We start from the raw sequence: 22,472 nt of genomic DNA on the forward strand, positions 1-22,472 counted from the left end.
ATTTTTGTAACACATTAACTCTGAATTTTTGTTAACTTTTAAAAACAAAATAGTATTTCCTTTTATGCTTTTCATCATGTTATACAACTCAGGACTGTCCCACCCAAATATTCATTATTATATACTTAATGAATAATATCTCACATTGATAAAGTATGGCACAAGCCAGATGTCTAGGAGGGTAAATCATATTTCATTCAGTTTTGTTAGATTTTGCTAGTTCTCTATTCTGTAGAATACGAAATCAATGAATAGAAACTTGTAAGAAAACGCAGTAAGGTATTTTGCCTCTTTTACTTCAGTCTTTGATTTGTTAACATCTCCTTGTGTGTGTTTGGGTTGCAGAGCTGCCAATTTATATTTCCTGTTCCTAGTTGTCCTGAATTGGGTACCTTTGGTAGAAGCCTTCCAAAAAGAAATTACCATGCTGCCTCTGGTGGTGGTCCTTACAATTATCGCAATTAAAGATGGTTTGGAAGATTACCGAAAATACAAAATTGACAAACGGATCAACAATTTAGTAACTAAAGTTTACAGTAGGTAAGTGTAATCGGAGATTTGCTAAGCAATATACACGTATTATTTAGAAACATATAGAATATTACTTTTTTTCCCCTTAGGTGTGACCAGGACATTTTTGCATTGTTGTTGTTATTTTTAATTAATAATTTGAGGATGGGATATGAAAAACAAGAATGAAAATAAGTGGATATAAAAAGCAAGATGGGATATGAAAAAGAGAAGACAGGAGCTACCTGGGGAGGAAAGGGATTGTGAAAAATGGAGAAGAGTATTTTTTTCTGTTCACAAAACTAGAAGCATCTCATTGCAGCAGCAGCATAGGGCATTCATAAGAGGAGGTCTGTGCAGGAGCATATTTGCTCTGTTGGAGACTTTATTTCCAGTATTTATGAAATAGAAAGTCTGTGGAGCCAAGAATGAACTCAATTAAGGTGAGTTTTGAACTGTGGTATATACTATATGCAACTCCTAGGTTTTTATCTGTAGATATAAGTCAATACTTAGTAAACAGTACAGACAAGTATAACTTATCTTCAACATTATGTGAGCCATATAGGAAAAGTTTAGGGAAGGTTTCTCTGAAGAAGTGATATTTAAGGATTCTGAATTTTTTTCATTATTAGAATTCTTCAGTGGTTTTCACAACCTTTAAGTATCTATCAAGAAAACAAGGAAAATAACTTTTTTTCTCCTTTGTAAGATGATGTGAGATTACTTTGATAATGAAAAATTAGTTCTGTTTTTTCCTTATGTTTGTGTCTAATCAAAAGGGAACCAGAAAAACTGGTTATTAAAAATAACCAGTTAAATGAAATTGTATTGTGTTTTAAAAAAAGAAATAGTAGTGTAAGTCCTTGGTTTTCATTTTAAAGCAATAAAGCATTTTACTACAACAGTTCTATCTACCATGCGATAACATTTGAGTGCTTATTATATGCCAGGTATAGAGAAGTTAAATGTTGACACAATCTCTACCCTCAAAAAATAGCTGTAAGAAGTACTATTTTACAATGATTATATGATAAACAAAGTCCAGATTTGGATCAATTTTAAGATTACCCAGCTAATGCCAAATCTAGTAAATGCAGAGAATGCTTATTCTATGCATTTTGTGTACAAATTCTGGTATATAAGTAATTGCTGATTTTTAGTGCTAGTTAAGAGTTGATAATGTGTGTTTATTTGCTTTTCTAAGTTGTTCTAAAAAGTTGTAATCCTAATTTTTCCCACTTAGTAGTGTGTAGCTTTGGGCAAATTGCATAAGTTAGCTAAACACCCAGTTTCCTTCATTATGAATGTAATAATAAAACAGTAAGCATAGCACCTAGTCCTTTCTAAGTGCTAAGTAAGGGTTAGTCATTATGATTGTTATTGTAGATTAACAATGACTATTAGCTAGAGTTTATGTTTGTCATATTATCATATCGTTTAATCAACATTTGAGAATTCTTTATAACACTCTACTATTTGTTAAATATTAAAATTACATAATGGGAGACCTGGTATAATTTTTTCCTCAGGACATAGTCCATATCTATTTTAGATGATTTGCATATCAACTTAAAAATAAAATGCAATAGTCTAGTCAATTATTTAATCCATTCTAAGATATTACTTTATGATTGCATTTCATAAGAGACTCAGGCAACCTTATGTCTTTTTATCTGTATTCTATGTAATTTGCTTTGGTTTGATGTTGTAGAGGAAATAATGCTTATATTTCCCCCCCAAATTGTTCTCAGGACAATTATTATATCAGAAATAAAGGTAGGCTATAAAACCATGCCTTGTTAATTTAAATATGCCAACTTAAATTTCTATGAAATACAAAAAATCACTTTAGACAACAAATTATTTCTCAGCAAGTATAGGGTGAAAGTCCTGGGCTACTAAATTTAACAACATTTTGGAAGAAGCATATTAACATTTCCGTGCAGATAATTTGGTTCTTATTTCTAATGTGTGGTCTTTCACAGGGTGCTAAATTTTCTATGGGAAACTGTCATTTGAAATAACAAACATTAGTCTAGATATTAAACATTTAAACAATATTACACACCAATTAAGTTAGAATAAACTGTTATAGAAAACCTGACTTTCTTAAGATTGCCTTTAAAATAGGAGCCCTTTATAAGGCTTAAAGGGCTGTTTCAAGGTAATAGAAGTGTTTCGAAAATAAGACTATTAACCATTTAACAAATTTGAGTCCTACTAGGTAGTAGGCACTGAGAGATTTCAACAAAAAATAGTTACAATGCCTGCCCTCAAGGAATGTACACTATTTTCTGACCTTTAAAAAGCACCATGTTGTTGATGTTCAGCTCATGTTAAAATTCAAGATTATCTCATAAATCCATAGAAGTCATAATTCTTGAAATGAGACAAGTGGCCTTATAAAATAATTAACCGTCTGCATGACATTTTACAAAGCAGTAGTTCTACAAATTCACTAATTCTAATGCACAATTAAATCACATTTGATTTGGTGGTCATCAGAAGTGATTGTAGCCACCAGTAAACTCCAGTACTTGAGAGACTGGACTCTGGGCTACCTGTCTTGTTTCAAATCACAGAACCCCCTAGGAGCTGTGGAACATTGAGCAAGTTACTTGACCTGTCAAGGCCAATTTTTTTTCTCATTTGTAAAAGGGGGTTATAGTACAACCACATAACATTGATCTAAAAATTAAATGAGTTGATGTTTATAAAGCATCTGATAAATCTAAGCTACTGTTGTGTCCAATGATAATTCATTACTTGCTTGTTCTAAATTATTTTTAGTGTTTTATTGGAAAAATACTAAAACCATGAAAAAAGTTCATTTATAACCTCACCCTTTCTCTCTCTACATTTTACAAAACAAGAAGTCAAAGTCCACCCCTCATTCTCACCTCTCCTTTTCCCATCTTACTAACTCTCACCCCAGTGGAATCATTGTTAATAGTTCAAGGTGCATTTTCCCCATTTTTCCCAATGCTTATGTAGCAGAGCTGTTTGATATTGAACTCTTAAAGAAACAATATGGGCCTAGAAGTTTGCCTGAAGGAGGGATTGCGAGCGCTCTCTCCTGACCAGTGAGAGGCATACACAAGCACAAGCCACCAAGTAGATGCAAGAAATTCTGGTTGAACATTTAGGCCCTGGGTGAAGAAGAAAGCCCTCTTAACTAGTTTTAGTTCTATATCAGGGAAGAAAATCTAGCCTCATTTTGCATCTACCACACTTGTAACTGTTCAAAGCTAGTTAAATGTGACCGTGAGCGTTGTTACTTGGCTTGTCGCTGCTCTCACACCCTGCTCTCTCGTGCCTGTTGTCCCTTGTTCCTCCACTCTCGGCATAAGCACTGCGACTTATGAGCTCTCCTACCTTTCTTCTCCTGACTCATCCTGGATCACCCTTCAAGACTCAGTTTGGGTGTCACCCACTCCAGGGCTGAAAGCCCCTCCCATTTGCTCCCATAGTAACCTGCGCATACCTCTCTCTTGTGAAATTGCTCTGTGTCTCTGTTTCAGATTTCAACCATAACTTCTCTAGAGTGAGGACCGTATCTTAATCATTTTTATATCCTTAGCACCTAACACAGTAACTGGCATATTAAGATTAGTATACGTTTATTAAACTGAACTAGCTAGTACCCTTTGGGAAAAAAATAGCTATTTTTTAAAATCCTGGGCTGGCCAGTTAGCTCAGTTGGTTAGAGCATGGTGCTAATAACACCGAGGTCCAGCTGTGATAACACTGGCCAGCTGCCAAGAAATTTTAAAAAATAAAATAAAGTAAGATAAAATGAAATAAAATAAAGCCTGGTATGTCCTCCAAATGGAGTAAAATGAAGTAAATCCAGTTATAAAATTGACTTCATTTGAATTTTGTTCCAATATAGAATAAACTTGTTCCTTAAGAGAATTCTACTTCTTATATTTGAAAGAAAAATAAAATCCCGAACCCTAATGTTAAAGTCTGTCTTCTGTTCCTACCTTCACAAATTCTCAGCAAATTTCCTCATAGCTTTCTTCATATAGAAAGTAGAAGCTATTAAGCATGAACTAAACTCCTTCTTACACCATCCGCATCTTTACCTACTTTCTTCTGACCTTAGCTGAAGAAGAGACTCCCTCTCATGTAATATATGTGATAGTAATTCTTCCGTCTGTGTTCTTAATCCCATTTCTGTGGCTCCTTTGTAGCCTCAGCCAACATTCCCCCCGTTCTGTCCTCTATTTTCTACTTTGCCTCCTCCATCAGCTTCTTCCTCACATCCTGTACGTATGCCCACCTCTCGTCCTTTCCTTTGACTTACCTTCCCTTGCAGTGGCTACTTTCACCCTCATTCCTTTCATAGCTAAACTTCAGGAAATCTACTTCTTCACCTTCTAGTCATTCCCCAGTTCACTGGAGGCCACACTTTCACCTTCACTCTCACCAACAACAATTTCATGTTATCAGCTTTTACTAAGGTCAGTAGACCTCCTAATAACCATATACCATAGGCACTTTGGGCCTTACTATACAGGACCCCTTTGTGGCTTTGGGCTGTAATTACTGCCTCTTTAAAATTTCCTTCTCCCTTGATTTCTCTGACTCCACTTCCTTTTGGGTCTTCTTCCACTTCTCGGTTACTTTGAAGTCTCTTTCCCTAAGAGATCTTATATCCTTACCTTATATCAACTGCCCTCTGTGTACCTAGGATTTCCAAATGTGTATCTCTACTCATTATTACAGGTCAGAACCCTCAAACTGGGGGACATCTTCAACTGCATATTTTATTTTAAATAAAAACTTGTCAAACAATTTATTACCTCCCCTAGGATGCAACCAGTTGCTTCTACAATCTGAGACATGGTGAAAGGCACCACCCATCACCCCACCATGCAAGTTAGGTACCATAATGTCATCCTGAAAACTCCTTTACATGTAGCAAGTCAGAAAACTTCATTGTTTCTGGTACCTAAATATGTATTGATTTCATCTTTTTCTATCTCTCTCTGTTGTCTGCCTTAATTCTGACCATCTTTAACCCTTACCTGAATTATTTCAATAAGTTCCCATTGGTGTCTTGGCCATTCGTACTCTAAACTAGCTTGCCACCTGACAATCTGTCCATTATTCTGTCTCAGGTATTAGCAAACTAAATAGGACTACATTCTTCTTGTGAACCTTTAGTGACTCCACATTTCCTATGGAATGAAGTTTTTACTCCTTAGGTGTCTCATGTAGGACTAAACCTTCAAAATGTGACCCCTGCCTATGTTTTTGATCTTCTCTCTGTTACTTCCCTCTGTGGAAAAATGAACTAGTATACACAGATACTAGGAAAAGTTTTAGAAAAGACAATATAAACCCAACATATGTTGAGTGAAATAAGCAAAGCACAGAGGGATAAATACCGCATGTTCTCACTCATAAGTAGCAGCTAAGAGAGAAAGAAGGAAGGAAAGAAAGTCCACAGTGGTGCGTTGGACTTGCAAAGGGAGAGAACAGACCTTGGGATACAAAGCGGAGTGGGGGGTGGGGGGAGAGGGAGGTGGGGGATATTTGGGTGGGGGACATGAGGTACAAATACAATTTGTGGTAATGGGTATGCTGCCAGCGTGGATCTGGCCTTCACATCTTGGGCACAAGGGGTGACAATGAGCTTTGTATCTCCTGAATATTCATAACCAATAAAAAAAAAAAAAGACAATATAAACCATTTATTTGTCTTTCTCCGTGGACTAACAAACTCTTAAGGATTTCCTTTAGTTGAATTCAACCTTATGCATTAAGTATTACGTATGTCCTGAAAAATGTACTTCTTAGGTTGTCTTTTAAGCTAAATATTTCTTGAAATATCTGATATAATTCTGTACAGCAGAAGTTAGGAAAGTATTGGTATAAGGTGGCATTTCTAATCAGATGAATTAATAACTTTTAATACATCAGTCATATAACTTAGAAAATAACTATATCCCAGGATTCTTTGATAGTCAATTTGAATATTTAGCACCATAAATACAATAGAAAGAGTAACTTTTCTTTAAAAATAAGTGTATTCTTATGACATATATCAGTTTTTATGGCTATTTGGAAGACAGTGGGGGAATGAGGCAGACCTTCTTAACATTTGTTGGTGGCATTGTATGTAAAATGCTTCTTAATTGGCTGATAAGACATGCTAGCATACAAATTCCCTCATTTTACTCTAAGAAAAATGCTTCATGGAGCGTAATAAATGCTGTTAAGTCTGAAAAGGCATGAGAAGTTTGATGTCAATTTAAGGCAAATCAACCCCAAATGATCTGTCTTTCCTTTAAAAAGATGTATAGAATAGGCAAATACACTTTAAAAAGGAATAAAATTTGCCTTTCTCGTTTTACGGATTAGCTGCACCAGACTCAGGACTGTTTTAAGTAATATTTTTATTCAGTGATAATTAGAGGTGTTAATGTGGTTGTATAATAATTTTTTTAAATGTTATGTCTGGGTGTTCTATTTCATTGTTTTTGTGTTTTCTCTAATTATTTATCCTATCTGCCTGATAGAAAGCTCCCTGACCATAGAGCAGCATGCAGGAATTGCTCTGTATATGAATAAACCCATCAAACGTTCATTTTAATTTTATTCCAGAATTCCACTCAACTGGCATAATTGTTCAAAATCTCAGGAAAAAAAGAACTGAAAAAATATGTTTTAGTAGCTTAGTAACTGAATTTTCAGGTGAAGAAGGATTTGTGGAATTTAGGTTTTACCAATTCTATGACTTCCCTTTTAACATCTAATAGATTAAATTTCACCTTAATACTTTAAACATACTTTAAATGGTACACTAAAATTAAATATATATATATTGTATGTGTTTTCGACTTAATATACTTTTTAAACATTTTTTTTCTCAATTTTAGGAAAGAGAAAAAATACATTGACCAATGCTGGAAAGATGTTACTGTTGGGGACTTTATTCGCCTCTCCTGTAACGAGGTCATTCCTGCGGATATGGTATTACTCTTTTCCACTGATCCTGATGGAATCTGTCACATTGAGACTTCTGGGCTTGATGGAGAGAGCAACTTAAAACAGAGGCAGGTGGTTCGGGGATATGCAGAGCAGGTAAATAAATAACGTGTTCTCAGCTGGTGACTTACTAACATTTTTTTTTTTTTTTTTAACCAAAGATGACTGAATTCATTTTTACAGTACAGATAAAGCAATTTCTAAATTCATTTTTATCATTGACAAAATAGAATCCCAGAAGGTTTAATCCATATCCAGATATCAGTGAAAGTGTGCTATATTTTATATATAAGAGGATAAAATGAGTGGAGTTCAAACACTTCAGTCTGGCAATCATATTTTTTTTGGAACTGAATTAAAGGAACCTAGCAATTATTTTGCAATTTGGAAAATTATTTTGCAATAGACATAATCACCAGCTAATTTATTTGCATAAGCTTAGATTTTATCTTATGTTTTGTTGATCCTTGTTTCTAAAATCTGTATTTATATACCAAAGCTTTTTAAGACTCCTGTAGCTTCTCATGCCACGTAACTTCTAGACCCTTCACAGTGCTATGCTCAGGGAAGCAAGAACTTTGATGTTATATTGACATGAATTTGAATGAATCCCAGCTCTGCCATTAGTTATTGTGTGACTTTAGGCAAGTCAATTAAATACTTTATTTCTCAATTTCTTTATCTTAAAATGGAAATGATGACATCTCCTTCATAGCATTGTTGTAAGACTCAAATGAAGTAATTTATGTTAAAACATGTGCCTAAATATCAGTTTTTCTTCCCTTTCTCCAGAGGTACTTGAGATGAAGTATCTTAAAATTAAATAGTCCTTTTTTTTTTTTACCTGAACTACTATTAAGTCAGGTTCCTTCATTTTATATTTGTAAACCAAAAAATGTTTTAGTCTACTAAAAACTTTTTACTCTTCAGTAAATTTTATCTGGTCACATTGGGCCCGTCTTTATACCTATGGATTTTATTTAGATACATTGTGATTGAAATGTCTCTCAGCTCACACTCATGGTCCCTTAGTAAGCACTCCTGTAACCTAAGATATTGGTAAAAACTCTGCACAACTTGAAATTCTGTTGTTCTACTAAATACCTACTTTGAAGCTGATATCAGTTGATTAATCAGCACGCTTTGTGTTCAATTAGGGGTGAGTGCTCCAGAATCAAATGAACTTGATTTTAATCCTGGTCTAAACACCTTGCCTTGAGAATTTGGCAAAATTCCTGATCCTCTTTATGTCACTCTTTCCTCATCTGTTAGTTAGGCCTAATTATAGAACCTACCTCATGGAGTTGTAAAGAAGAAACTAGTTAATATATTTAGAATACATAATATGGATTCTAGTACATCAAAAGAACTCCATAGGTATTAATTATTAGCAAATCAAATCATAGGATCATATAACTCACATTTTCCATATGTTTGCTGTGATGTACATATTAATATTTTATGAGATATATCAATATCAATATCATTTATTATTATCATTTTTGTATACCTCATTTTGTAAGGTATACAAAAATCTGTATAAAAATAAAAGAAATGAGATAAGGTTGACATGGCTTGTTCTTAGTGAATCCATACCTTATTGAAGCTGTGTTCTATAAAGGTATTTTGCTTATTTGCTCATTGGTTTCATAAAGCATTCTAAAATTATCTGCTTGATCCATTAGAGAATTTTATAAGATATTGAGGTCCAGCTTATCTTTACATTTTTATTTATAAAATTATTTTTATATATAAAGTTTGGCTGAAATCAAATGCATATGTGCTCCAAGTATTCACATATATATTTAATTTCAGAAACTACCTATATGGTTAAAGACCACCAGCAAAAGTTTTTTCAGTTTTCCAGTTTTATTGATAGAAAAGTGTTTACTGTATGAGTAGAAGCTCTCTTCTGGAGAGTACTGCATAGATTCTAATAAATAATTCAGAAATTCCTATCATCTGCCGATATTTATTAATGCTCTAGGACCATCCTGATCCCAGTTATGAATCCCACAGTTATGCATATACTTTTCTTCATTTGGGACATTTATGATATAAACTTTATGGCCTTAGTACTATCTTAAGAATTGGTGACAGTGATAATACACTTAAATATCAAGGGCTTAATTTTGAATTCTTCTTGTTTTGCAATTTTTTTTAAAAATATCCTTTTTTAGGACTCTGAAGTTGATCCTGAGAAGTTCTCCAGTAGGATAGAATGTGAAAGTCCAAATAATGATCTCAACAGATTCCGAGGTTTCCTGTGAGTAATACATGGCTTAGCTTTGTGGGTGTGAGTGGAATTGTGTGTTGCAATTATTCTTACCTCAATAAAACTTTTGGGTTCTTATACCCAAGTTAAATCACTGAAGACCATAAGTTTAGCCACCTATAAATCTGGCTTTTATTAATAATTTGATAAGTATTTACCTATATATATTTTAAAAACAATTGCATTGATAAAACCTTGCTCTTAAAATCCTAGACTTCTTTCAGTGATGTAATAATATCTTACATGAGACCCATATTAAGTCTAAGATACGTTAGTTGTTTGGAAGAAGGTATTTGGATGGACTGGCAGGTTAAGTGACATGATAGGATGGTGTCTTTCTGTAGAATTAGAGTAGCAGACAAGCAATTCAGGTTGGCAAAGATTAGCCAATTATTTGGAAACCCGTCAAAGAAAAAATATGGGAAGCCATGGCAGTCGTCATTCTGGAGGCTTCCTGAGGCTTCCACATCCCTTTTGTAAGGGCAGCTAGAACTTGGGGTCTTACCTAATGTCAGGCCTTGGCTTCTGCCACTTAAGTGCTTTAGGACTTTGAGACAAGTTATTTACTCTCTTTGATCCTTATTTTCCTGATTGCTGTGGTTTGACTGAATTGTGTCCCCCAGATTTCATATATTAGAAGCTTAATTCCCACTGTAACTGTTGAGGGTGGGAAATCCTATTATGGTAATTGAAAGGTGGGGCCTTGAAGAGGTGATTAGATTGTAGGACCATGTCATAGTGAATGGATTAATAATGGTGGTCAAGAGCTTAGTTCTGAGGGCTTTAAAAGGAGAACACGAAGAGTCTGTCCCTTTCTCTGCTCTGCCATTTTCTACTATGTGAGACTTCTGTGTTGCTTTAAATGCCTTCACCAAATGTGTTCCCTGGGCTTGATAACTCCAGACCGGGGGGCCCACCCCAAACAGGTCTACCAGGCTCCCTGGGGGGCTGACATGGCCTTGGTGCCAGATCACTGCTCTCTTTTCACCTGATCACAGAGCTAAAATGAAAGAGAAATGGAAGTCACTTTTGTGTAAAGCAGTTGCAGCCTGCACGCTTCTGGAAATTCTCCCATTGTTACATTTTAGATGATCTTCATGAAGACAAGTTAGGCAGATGCCCCTTTCCCATCAGAAACATGCTCATAAGCCATCTCATAAGATGTATCTTTGTCTAGGATTATTTCCTGCAGCTGCTGACTATTCATAAAGTTTTCTCTTATAAATGTCAGATTCAAGGGCTGCAATTTTTTGACCTGCGGTCAGATTTGTCTTAGGGTCTAGGCTCTACAGCTGTCCTCCCCCACAGCTGCGAATGCTGACTCCCCAACAAGCTCAGACTTGCCTCTGACAGGATAAGTTTTGTTTATAGGCAGGAGAGAACAGGAAGGAGCTCTGATTTAGTACTTTGTGGTCTGGAGTATAGCACTCTGCACAGAATCTGGCCCACAGCGTGTATTTAGTAGATTTTAAAATTTTATAAGAGCATTGTTACCACACTAAGTCTGATCCTTGGTCCCAATTCTGACAGTTTGTGTAATATCTGAGACTCCAACTTCTGCTACCTCAGACCCTTTTGCTCTGATGTGAACTTGACAAGTAATTGCAGATTTCTGGGACTGGAGCACTGGCCTACCTTTGTCAGCCTCTCTTTTCATCCTTCGGATGTGGTTCTTCCTTAACAGACACATTTGAGCATCATTTGCTCTGCCAGGCACTAAGTCTTACCCCAGAGCTCTTACCTAGTTCCAAGACCCTGCTAGCTTCCACGTTGTCCAAATTATCACTTGGTTTTGAGTTCCTGGGCACATGTTTACCTGCCTTTTGGTGCCAGCATTTGTGATGGGCTCCTTTGATGTCAGTTTGCTTCAACATTTGCTGCCTTGCTTTCTGATTAGCATGATCTGACTGCTGAAGTGGTCTTCTTCCTGGAATCCTCAGAACCTGCCTTCCCTAGTGATTGGACTGGCCATGGTCTGCTGTGTTGATGTCTATATTGGCAGCTAGCCTCAGCAATTTGCAGGGAAACATTGAATAAGAGAATCAGCGCAGGTAGATACAGTGATTTTCTGTGGAATTGTGTTGATCCATTGAACTAGCTCCTTATTCTTTTCCTGCTTTGTGGCCTGTTTTAAAAAATCAACAAAAATTGAGCTGCTCAAGCTCACTGCCCATTTGATGCTTTCTCTGATTTTCTTACTCTCAGGTAGAACTGTTATCCTCCTTATTTGTGTCCACATTGTATATTGAATATCAGATTTCTATCATAATAACTATCATATTTTTATTACTATTACATATTTCTATATCAATCATATCCTCTTAGACCCCAGGGGCCAGGACTGTGTAATGTTTGTTTTTCTACTTCCAGCATCTGGGTGAGAGTGCTGGGCACATAGTAGTTAGATGGTACATGGATTCTTGGGTGGATGACAACTCTAGGTGACAGTCAGTGTTCCATATGAAACTCTGAAGGTTCTACACCCTAAATGCCAAATATCATATACAGCCATCAGGTGCAGAACATGTTTGGGGTTTGCAGCAAATGCAATCAAAATAGAAGTTGGACTTTGGTCTAATGATGGTAACCAAGAGTGATGTAATTGTGAAAAATGATACCAGGGGAAAAAAATCTCAATACTTGCTAAGGAATTTTGGATAGTTTAATATGTTAAATCCGTTCCTGTAAGGACTCTAGCGATAACAAATGCCACATTGTTAGGCATTTGGATTATTAGGATTGGCTGGTGCCTGCCTGGTAATGCATGTGTAAATGCTGGGACTTAATCTCCTCATCTGTAAAGCTAAGAAATTGAATTAGATTAAGCTCAAGGATACTTCTAGCTCTGACCATCTCTTTGTACGTAAACCTGTATATAGGAAGGAATGTCAACATGTACTCGTTAGAAGAAAGTGCTTTGCAAATTATGGGAGTGAAATGACAAATCTGTTTTCCTCTTTCTTTGTAGTACGAAATCTTCTTTGAAGAGTTTTTTATTTTCTTGTCTTCATACCATCTGCAATCTCAATTGCAGATACCAAAGATAGAAGATATATTGACAATTTTTATACGTGTAAGAAAGAAGCAACTACTTATAGACTGAAGTTTATTGCTTAGACAGCAACCTAATTTTAATGTGGAAATTAAGACACTTTCAAATATGAAAAGCATTACTTTCTGTGATGTTCTAGTGATTTTGTTTTGAATTTTTGCCACTATAGTATTCCAGTGATTTTGTTCTGTATTTTTGCCACTATAGTAACTTAGCCAAATAATTACTTTGATAAATTTTTAAGTGTTTCTTACAGAAAACTTCAAACATGCAGAAGTGGAAAGAAAAGTATAATGAACACCCATTTGCCTTCACCCAGCTTAAATATTTCACAATTTTGCCAACTTTGTTTCAACTGTCCTCCCACTTCTTTCCTCACCCCCACATTACATCATTTCACTGTAAATACTGCACTATGTTCTTATAGCAGATAAAGACTTAAAAAATCCCTAACCATGACACCATTATCACACCTAACAAAACTAAGAACAATTCCTAATACCATCTAATACCAAATTTTGTTCAAATTTCTCCAGTCATCTCAAACAACTTTTTTTAATAGTTGTTTTATTCTAGCCAAGATCAAAAAAAAGGTCTGTATATTGCATTTGTTTGATATGTGTCTGAATTCTCTCTCCCAAGAAATTATGTCATTAGCTTATAGAATTCACCACATTCTAGGTGGAGCTGATTGCCTCCTCCTTGTGTTGAGCTACCCCTCTCTCAGTACCGCCCTCCTCCGTGCTATTCATTTGTTGAATAACCCAGGTTATTTTGCCTACAGAATTTATCACATTTTAGATTTAGCCAACTGCTTCCTTGTGGTGATGTTTAACATGCTTCTCTGGCCCTCTTACGGTCTGTAAACTGTCAAGGAGCACTTTCAGAATCTGACGAAAGAAATAGATTCTCTTCCTAGAAAACAATAAACATATATGTGCACATCCATATATACATGTATAAAATATTACATACAATTTCAAAGGCTTCACAGATCCTCTAAAGCCACAGTCCCCAGGTTGAGATGCCCTGGTAGAGGCTTGATAGGTGCCTGTAGGGTCATGACTTCCTTTTCCATAAATCAGGAGGCCTGTGATGTCCCTTTGTCCTATTGTAAGATGGTGGGGTTAGCATTATCCTTTCATTATAAAGTTCTCCATCAGTCTTTCACCTAATAATTTTAGCAGCCATGAATTATCATTGCCTGGAATGATTCTTGATTGCATCTAGGTTGAAAATGGCAATTTTCTAATTTTATAGAGAATTTTCCCTCATCAACTACTAAGTTACCCTAAATACAGTTTGTGTTAGAAAAGCAGGTCCTTATTTGTAGTATTTTTGAGTTTTTGTATTAATAGAAGTTGACAAACAATGACTAGTAGAAAACAATGGTAGTTAGAAACTTGTTACATCTTTTTCCTAGCCAAAGCAGGTAACTGAAACCAAATGGGCCATATTTGAGAACTTTCCTGTTAACTGCCTAACATTATTCGAAGTCAAGAACACTAAAGAACCATGGTTTTTATTTTTATATTCCCACTTTTGCTATTTAAAAATAAAACTATATGCTGTCTTTCTTATAGAGAACATTCCAGCAAAGAACGTGTGGGTCTCAGTAAAGAAAATTTATTGCTTAGAGGATGCACCATTAGAAACACAGAGGCTGTTGTGGGCATTGTGGTTTATGCAGGTTGGTTTTACCTCTAATTTTCATCATTGTCTCTTCTGTGCTTTTGTACAAGTTAACATTTTTCATTTACTCAAAATGCGATCTACAGAACCAAAAAAAGTTTTTCCTTGATAAATTTAATCTTGGTCTCTGTTTTTCTAACTGGATCACAAAAGCACACGAAACTAACAGAATATATTGTGTAACTACATTTTATTAAATTGTCTGCCAGAGAGACTTTTAAATATGATATTTGCAAGCTGGCTTTAATTTGTACATTCTGACCTATTTCGTTTCCTGTGTAGGCCATGAAACCAAAGCAATGCTGAACAACAGTGGACCACGGTATAAACGCAGTAAATTAGAAAGAAGAGCAAACACAGATGTCCTCTGGTGTGTCCTGCTTCTGATTATAATGTGTTTAACTGGTGCATTAGGTAGGTAAAATTCCATTATTTCCTGACATTTCAGCAAGATATTAATTTAACATATTTTGTTTCAAAATGATATTTATGAATGTTTGACTTAGAGAGCTTTTAGGGAGCTTTTATTTGTCAATTATTTTTTTTCTTCATGTCCTTATCTCTCTCATCCTTTGGCCTGAAAAACATTAACATTGACTATATCCACTTACACTTTGCGACAGTGCTGAAGGGACCTGGGAAGAGATTTAAAGAGAGAGAGACAGGGACAGGAGAATGTGTAGCCTCTTGAATTTGAATTTATTTTCAAAAAGAGACAATTGGTGTTTCACCAAAATAAATCCTCTCATCCCTCCTTCTTTAGGAATAGCATTCTGTTTTTGCATAATACATATGTAGCATTCTTTTGACGTTTGTGAATTTTTTGAAAGGTCATGGAATCTGGTTGAGCAGATACGAAAACATACACTTTTTTAATATCCCCGAGCCTGATGGACGTACTATATCACCAGTGTTAGCAGGATTTTATATGTTTTGGACCATGATCATTTTGTTACAGGTAATTTCTATCAAGCTTATCATAGAATTTTAAGATCTTTGCTACTTACCCAGTTATATTTGGTTTTCATCCTTTCTTTAACATATTTTAAAGTTTTTAAAATTGTATGGTTCTTCTTAGGTCCTGATTCCCATTTCTCTCTATGTTTCCATTGAAATTGTGAAGCTTGGGCAAATATATTTCATTCAAAGTGATGTGGATTTCTACAGCGAGAAAATGGATTCTACTGTTCAGTGCCGAGCCCTGAATATCACCGAGGATCTTGGACAGATTCAGTACCTATTTTCCGATAAGACAGGAACTCTCACTGAGAATAAGATGGTTTTTCGAAGATGTAGTGTGGCAGGATTTGATTATTGCCATGAAGAAAATGGTGAGTTCTGAGTTTCTACAGAAACCAACCTTAACACCGGTCTCTTTTTTCGCACCCACTTAAATGCCTGATAATTCTGACAAAGAAGTGCTATATTTAAGCATTGAGTAGTTAATTCAACCACATCGGCTTTATGCTTCACTGTTGTCCCTTCAAAAGTTAGTAGGCAAAAGTCAAGGAGTCTACTGCCATGGTTTCTTTAAAAGTAAAGTAAATTACCAGTGGAAGTAGAAGGAAGGGATTTGGGGAGTGACGGTGATAATGCACTTACAGATACTTTCGAGAATCTGATGAAACTGTGGACCATCTTTCTGAAATATATTTTGAAAATAATTCTAAAAAGATTACAAGCTTCTTCTAGCCCACCATTTGGCCCCTAGATATTCACTGATGCTTGCTTAAGAACCCCTAGTTTAAGAATAAGTAAGATTCTTACTGAACTTCTGATTCTAAGGAAGTAAATTTGTAAGTTCCACATTTTCTTTGAAGTGAATCTTATTAATTTTGATTTTTATAGAAGTGCTCCTGTGGAGATAATTCAGAGAAGCCTACAAAACAAATTAAAAGCCCTACTCTCTAGAGGTTAACCACCATTAGCAATCTGGTTAATATGTGACCATCCATTTCTTTATGCATATTTCTCTATATGTGAACATACATATTTACAATTTTTTTCTTTTATGAGTTAGAACATGTTGTATTACTATTTTACAATTTGTTCTTTTATTCAACAATATCTGGATTTTTTTCTAAGTCATTTTATAACTTAATATTAAGAACATAGTCTTTCATTGTATGTTGTCAAGCTTAATTTGCTATGTTTAGTGGTAGCCACATAGTTTGCTAATATAAAAATACTGGCAGTTGACAGCACTTATTCCACAAATATTTTGTGAACTCCTAATAGTGTGGCATGAGTCACTGATCTCATGTAGCTTAGAGTTAACAGCAAGGAGATACATAAACAAGATTAAAAATTATGATAGATAAATAAAAGAAAATTCAGCATGCAGTATGCATCTTTGTACATATTTGTTTGTGGAGTTGTTTTTATAACATACATTTTCCACTAAAATATCATGCTAATTTACATTCTCTCAACCCAGAAAACTAATGCCTGTTTTTCACACCCAGCCATAATGGGATGAAGTTGCACTTTTTAATCTGTGTGATTTTTATAGACATAATTGGACCTTCATTGTCTTAATATGTCTGTGATTAGTGATGAAATGTTTAACTTTTGATATGTTTATTGGCCATTTGAATTTCCTTGGTAAATTGATTGTGTTCTTTTCCTGTTTTTCAAATGGTTTTTTCTTGTTCTTAGTAATGTGGAGGAGAGTTTTCTCTATTAAGGGCAGGGTTGATGTTCAAGTCTATGCACTAGTATAGGGTTGTTTGTGGCCAGTGTCTGTTTTCACTTGTGCAATGGTTTTGAGCCAGTTGTTAAATAATTTGAATATCAACCCTGATGTTATATTATACTTTTATATGTGGCAAACATGGGAGTACTTCAAAAAGTTGGTGGAAAAATAGAATTAAAAGGATAATACAAATCTTTCCACGAACATTTTTTCTTTTCTTTTTTTTTTTTTTGGTGGCTGGCTGGTATGGGGATCCAAACCTTTGACCTTGGTGTTGTAACATTGTGCTCTAACCAACTGAGCTAACAGGCCAACCCCTCCAAGAACTTTTTGACTTCTCGTATTTTCCTGGTTCATCATTTATCACTGTATTAGTTTTCTACTGCTGCATAAAAAATCACCACAAACTTACTGGCTTAAAACAATACAAATATGCTGCCTCATGGTTTTTGTGAGTTAGGAACCAGGGTACGGGATAGATTCCTTATCTGCTCAGGGTCTCCCACCAGGCTGAAAAATCTAGATGTCAGCTAGCACTGTGATCTTATCTTCTTAGCTCACTGGTATTTGGCAGAATTCAGTGTCTTGAGTTGTAGGATTGATGTCCCATTTTTTTGCTGGCTGTCGTCCTGGGACTATTCGCAGCTCCTAGAGGTTGCCCACCAGTTCCTGCCATATGCCTTCTCCACAGCATAAGTTTCCTTCTTCAAGGCCAGCAGCAGAATCTCTCTTTGAATCTCTTTAACTTCAGGGAATTCCTAGCTCCTTGTTCAAGGACTAACTTGGGATAATCTTCTATTAGATTTACTCAGTGTCAACTGTTAGGCACTTGATTACAGCTGCAAAATCCCACCCTCGCCATATAGCATAATTTAATCACAGAATTAAATCCATCATATTCACAAGGTGTATATACCAGGGGGCAAGAATCTTGGGTATCATCTTAGAAATCTGCTTACCACAGTCTATAAACTTCGCTTCGGGTGTCTCTTCTCATCAAAAATTTTATATTTTTATTAAAGAAATTTGTCAGTTATTGTGAATATTATTGTAAATATTCATAATATTGTGATATTATTGTAAATATTCACAATATTATGAGTATTATAATTTCTGCCAGTAGTGTCAAGCATAGACATCCCACCTTTCCCCAAATTGTTAAAAAATATTATACTATATTTTCTCCTAGGTACATGTATTTTTAAGCCTGCTTTTGTTAGCTATGAGTGTGAAGGATAAAATATTAAGCATTTATCACATAATCACTGTATACATGTAAAAAATAGCTAGTCATACTGGATATGATGACATTTTGCATTATGTTTTATCTTCTATTCTAGTATTTTTACTACAGAAGCAATATTATTTAAAATTGAGATAAGCCAAAAGAGAAATATTTAAAAGTCATCAATAACCCCCATCAAACAGAGTCAACCACTGTTAGCATTTTAGTGCATTTCATAATCTTTTTTATGTACATATTAATATATATGTTTTTTAAACAAAAATGGCATCACAGTGTGCTTTTACCTTTATAGCTGTTTTTCTTAAGACTTCATTATGACTGCCTATCCATTCTCTCCTTGTTCTTCTAATGGTTACATTTTAGTGTACTGTAAGAATTTCCATAATTTATGTAACTAATTCTCCATTAGTTTTTAGGTGGTCAACAGTCATTTGCTGTGATAAACAATGCTATATATAGCTAAACTTCTATAGCTCCTTTGTTAGGGAGTTTCAGGAAATGTCTTTCAGTAGTAATGTTTCATAAAATACACAATGGGAAGCACAGCATTGTTTTTTGTATTTATAGCACTTAAAATTTTATATTTTCAACATACAAAAGAACTAATACTAGTCCTCTCCCACCCTAGTCCCTGAAAATATGCATTCTTACCCAAGTGAGTACTTCTCTTCTATACCCTCTTATGCAGAGAAGATACCAAGGGACTGGGTATCAAATGCTGTCCTGATTGCACTATAATTGATAAGATACCTGTTTGGGAACCATCGAGTGTTGAGTTACCTCTAGAAGGTGCCGACTTTGCTATGAAAACTACTCTACATAGACACTTCCAGAGCTTCTGATCTCTTTTATGCAGTGGTTTAAAAACAAGTGCATGTGTACACACACATACACACACAAAATGAGGATGGGGGTAATGGTAGGGACCAGTTCTCTCCAGAACTTAATTCTGAAAGCTGTTATTTTCACTGTAATGAAAAGTATTCAACAGTATATCTGTGTTTTAATGGCCAGTCCTTCAGGGTTTTCTAGCAAAAATGTTTCCTAGGAGATAATTACCGTAGAGAATATTGCTGCTTGGAAATAACTCCTTACACATATGCAATTGAACTAAACACATCTGACAACACCATTATATGTTTTAAAACCTTGCAACTTAGAAGTGTGGTCCATGTACAAGCAGCATCAGCAACACCTGGGCATGTATTAGAAATGCAGAACCTCAGGCCTCTCTTCAGAGACTCAATTAAAATCTGCATTTTAACAGTATCACCAGGTGATTAATATGCATATTAATTTTTTTTAAAAACCACCCCTTTAGAAGACTGCTGAAAGAGAATGCCTTTTTTAAAAATAAACTTTTTATTTTAGAATACTTTTAGATTTATATAAAAGTTACAAAAAATATTATAGAGGGTTCCAGTATAGCCTCACACCCAGTTTCCTCTGTTGTTAACATCTCACATTAGTAATATGATACATTTGTGATAAGTAATGAACCAATATGGATACATCATTATTAACTGAAATCCACACTTGATTCAGATTTCCTTGTTTTTTACCTAATGTCCTTTTTCTGTCCCAGGATCATATCCAGAATACCATCTAACAGTCATCATTTAGGCTTTTCTAGACTTGGCAGTTTCTCAGACTTTCCTTTTTTTTTTATGAACTTAACAGTTTTGAGGGTCATTATTCTGGGGTTTTTTAGAATGTCCCTCAGTTTGGGCTGTCTGGAGAGTGCCTTTGTGATGCACAATCTGTGAATCTGATGTACATGGAGGCAACACAGTACTTTCCAAGAACCAGGATTTTGGAATCTGGCATCCTGGGTCTGAATTCCATTTTCACTACTTGCAAGCTGTGTGACCCTGAGCAAGTTGTCTAATTTCTCTATGCCTCAATAAAAAGGATCGATGGTAGTATCTACCTCACTGGGTGGTTTAGAGGATGAGAGAAGAAAATTCATGTAAAGGCACTTAGAACAGAGCACAGCACAGAATAAGTTCTAAGTATTAGCTGCTGTTATTGTTGTCATTGTAATTATTGTTGTTAAAATAAAAAGTAGGCCTATCTTTTAAGGAGCTCATGGTCCAGTGTGGGAATCAGACATGAAAACATAAAATTACCATGTTAATTGTCACAGGATTAAAGTTGGTGTTCTTGTTCCATGTTGTTTTGACTTTCAGGCAGTCTATTTGGGAGGTGGATTTTGCATAGATTAAAGTTTGGGGTCTTGAACGCAGATATTGGACGTTCTTGGAATGCTGGAAATGTATGAAGAACTAGTTTAGAATGAAAAGTTTGTGTATCAGGGACACATGGATGATACTGTTGGAGGAAGCTCAGCTGAGCATGCTGTTTACAAGCAGGTGAAAGTTGGAAAACTGGAAATGTTTGGGGAATTAGTTCATAGTGAAAGGACTGGTGGAGGACATCTGGTTGATACAGTTGAAGGAAGCATCTGAGTACATGTTTACCCTTGTTTCAGGCCTTTTGGACAGCAAGTTGAAAAGTATGATAAACTTTGTTCCATACTCTCATGCCCACTTCTTCCAGATATCAAGTCAGTGCAGGTAATCAGCCGTTTACAGGTTTCTGGGTGTTTGAGGAAGGGAATAGGAAATGAAGACAGATTAGGGATTAAACAAGGAAGAAAAATAAGTAATTTGGTATCTAACCCAGTACCTACCTTCAGAAACCGAAAGATTACAGACTTTGTATGTTTGCTCTTACGGGTCAGAAGGCAAGAATTCCTACCCCACTTTGAGGCATTCGTGGAACTAATTAAGCCTACAAAAGATAAAAAACATCTTCATCATCATTTGGATAAATTTTGTTTACCAGTATGATAATACACCTTTGCTTCTCATACCCAGTTTTCATAAAGTTTTCACTGAGCCTGGAACTATAGCTCCAGTAGCTTTGTTTTCTGAATCACATTGTAACTTTACTGGTCTATTTACTTCTCATAGCTTGCCACATAATGATTAAAGGTTGAGTTACTCCATGTCTTCTTCTTTCCACTCCTGCAGTTCTACTTATTGAGTAAGTTTGCCCTACAGTAATAGCTGAACTTCCTGCCATTATAATTAATTACACAGTTGCATGATGACTGATTTCCCTATTGAAAAGTTAGGAAAAGCTAAGAGAAGTTGCACAATCCTAAAGTATAGCTTTCATGTTCATATATGTTTTGAAGTCTTCTATTTATTTTTAAAATAGTATCACATCATCAGTAAGTTTCTTGAGCTACTCAAGGATTTATCAATTTCAGCACTAGTGAGATTTTGGGTTGATTACTCTTTGTTGTGGGGGACTATACTGTGCGTTGTAAAATGCTTAGAAGTATCTTCAGCCACCAAACACCAGTAGCATCCCTCCCCCAAAAGTGTCTAAAGCCATTGCCGAAAGTTTTCTGGGGGACAAATTTACCCCCTACCGAAATCCACTGAGATAACCTGTTACATACAAGTCAGTGCTAAGGAGCTATGATGTATTGGATACACAGACTGGTTTGGAATCAAGACCTAAATTCAAATCTCAGCTGTACCACTGTAGAGCTCATCTGTGCCACTTTGTGAGGTGAGGAAAATTGCTTAAGTTTATTTCTTTATTTCTAAAATGGGGGTATTAATAGTATCTACTCAGGTATTGTTTAATGGTTAAGTGAGACAAATGCCTAGTACATAATGACATTCAGAACGTGGGAGCTATAAATGCCCAGTGAGTGGTATGGATGAGAGCCCATGCAGTTACAGAGGTCTTCATTGAGGAGCTTTAAAGATGTTCTGGATTTCTTGTGCAGTATATGCATGTATTGAAGCAACATACTGTACCCCACAATTATGTACAAGAAAATGTTAAAATATTTTGAATAAAATAAAATAAATGCTCAGGATTTATGTAAGAAGAAAGGACAAGAATGGATATTCCAAGCAAAGGCATGGGCGAGGATGGGGGTTTGAGGTCAGAATCTTTGGGACACAGTAAGTGGACT

At 35.4% G+C, this 22,472-nt stretch overlaps 1 protein-coding gene across 3 annotated transcripts in view; it reads left to right on the forward strand.

The window, feature by feature from the left end:
• ATP10D (ATPase phospholipid transporting 10D (putative)) overlaps positions 1-22,472 on the forward strand; it is a 99,214-nt gene that overhangs the window by 30,218 nt on the left and 46,524 nt on the right. For 2 of the 3 annotated variants that reach the window (XM_063107819.1, XM_063107821.1), the window contains exons 3-9: positions 346-540; positions 7,404-7,608; positions 9,693-9,778; positions 14,423-14,529; positions 14,814-14,945; positions 15,362-15,489; positions 15,610-15,862. In XM_063107819.1, the coding sequence (XP_062963889.1) occupies positions 346-540; positions 7,404-7,608; positions 9,693-9,778; positions 14,423-14,529; positions 14,814-14,945; positions 15,362-15,489; positions 15,610-15,862 (1,106 nt within the window). The remainder of the gene's footprint in view (positions 1-345; positions 541-7,403; positions 7,609-9,692; positions 9,779-14,422; positions 14,530-14,813; positions 14,946-15,361; positions 15,490-15,609; positions 15,863-22,472) is intronic. The other variant, XM_063107820.1, reaches the window with a different exon arrangement.

Source organism: Cynocephalus volans, chromosome 9, assembly GCF_027409185.1.
Source record: "Cynocephalus volans isolate mCynVol1 chromosome 9, mCynVol1.pri, whole genome shotgun sequence".
Taxonomy (NCBI): Eukaryota; Metazoa; Chordata; class Mammalia; order Dermoptera; family Cynocephalidae; genus Cynocephalus; species Cynocephalus volans.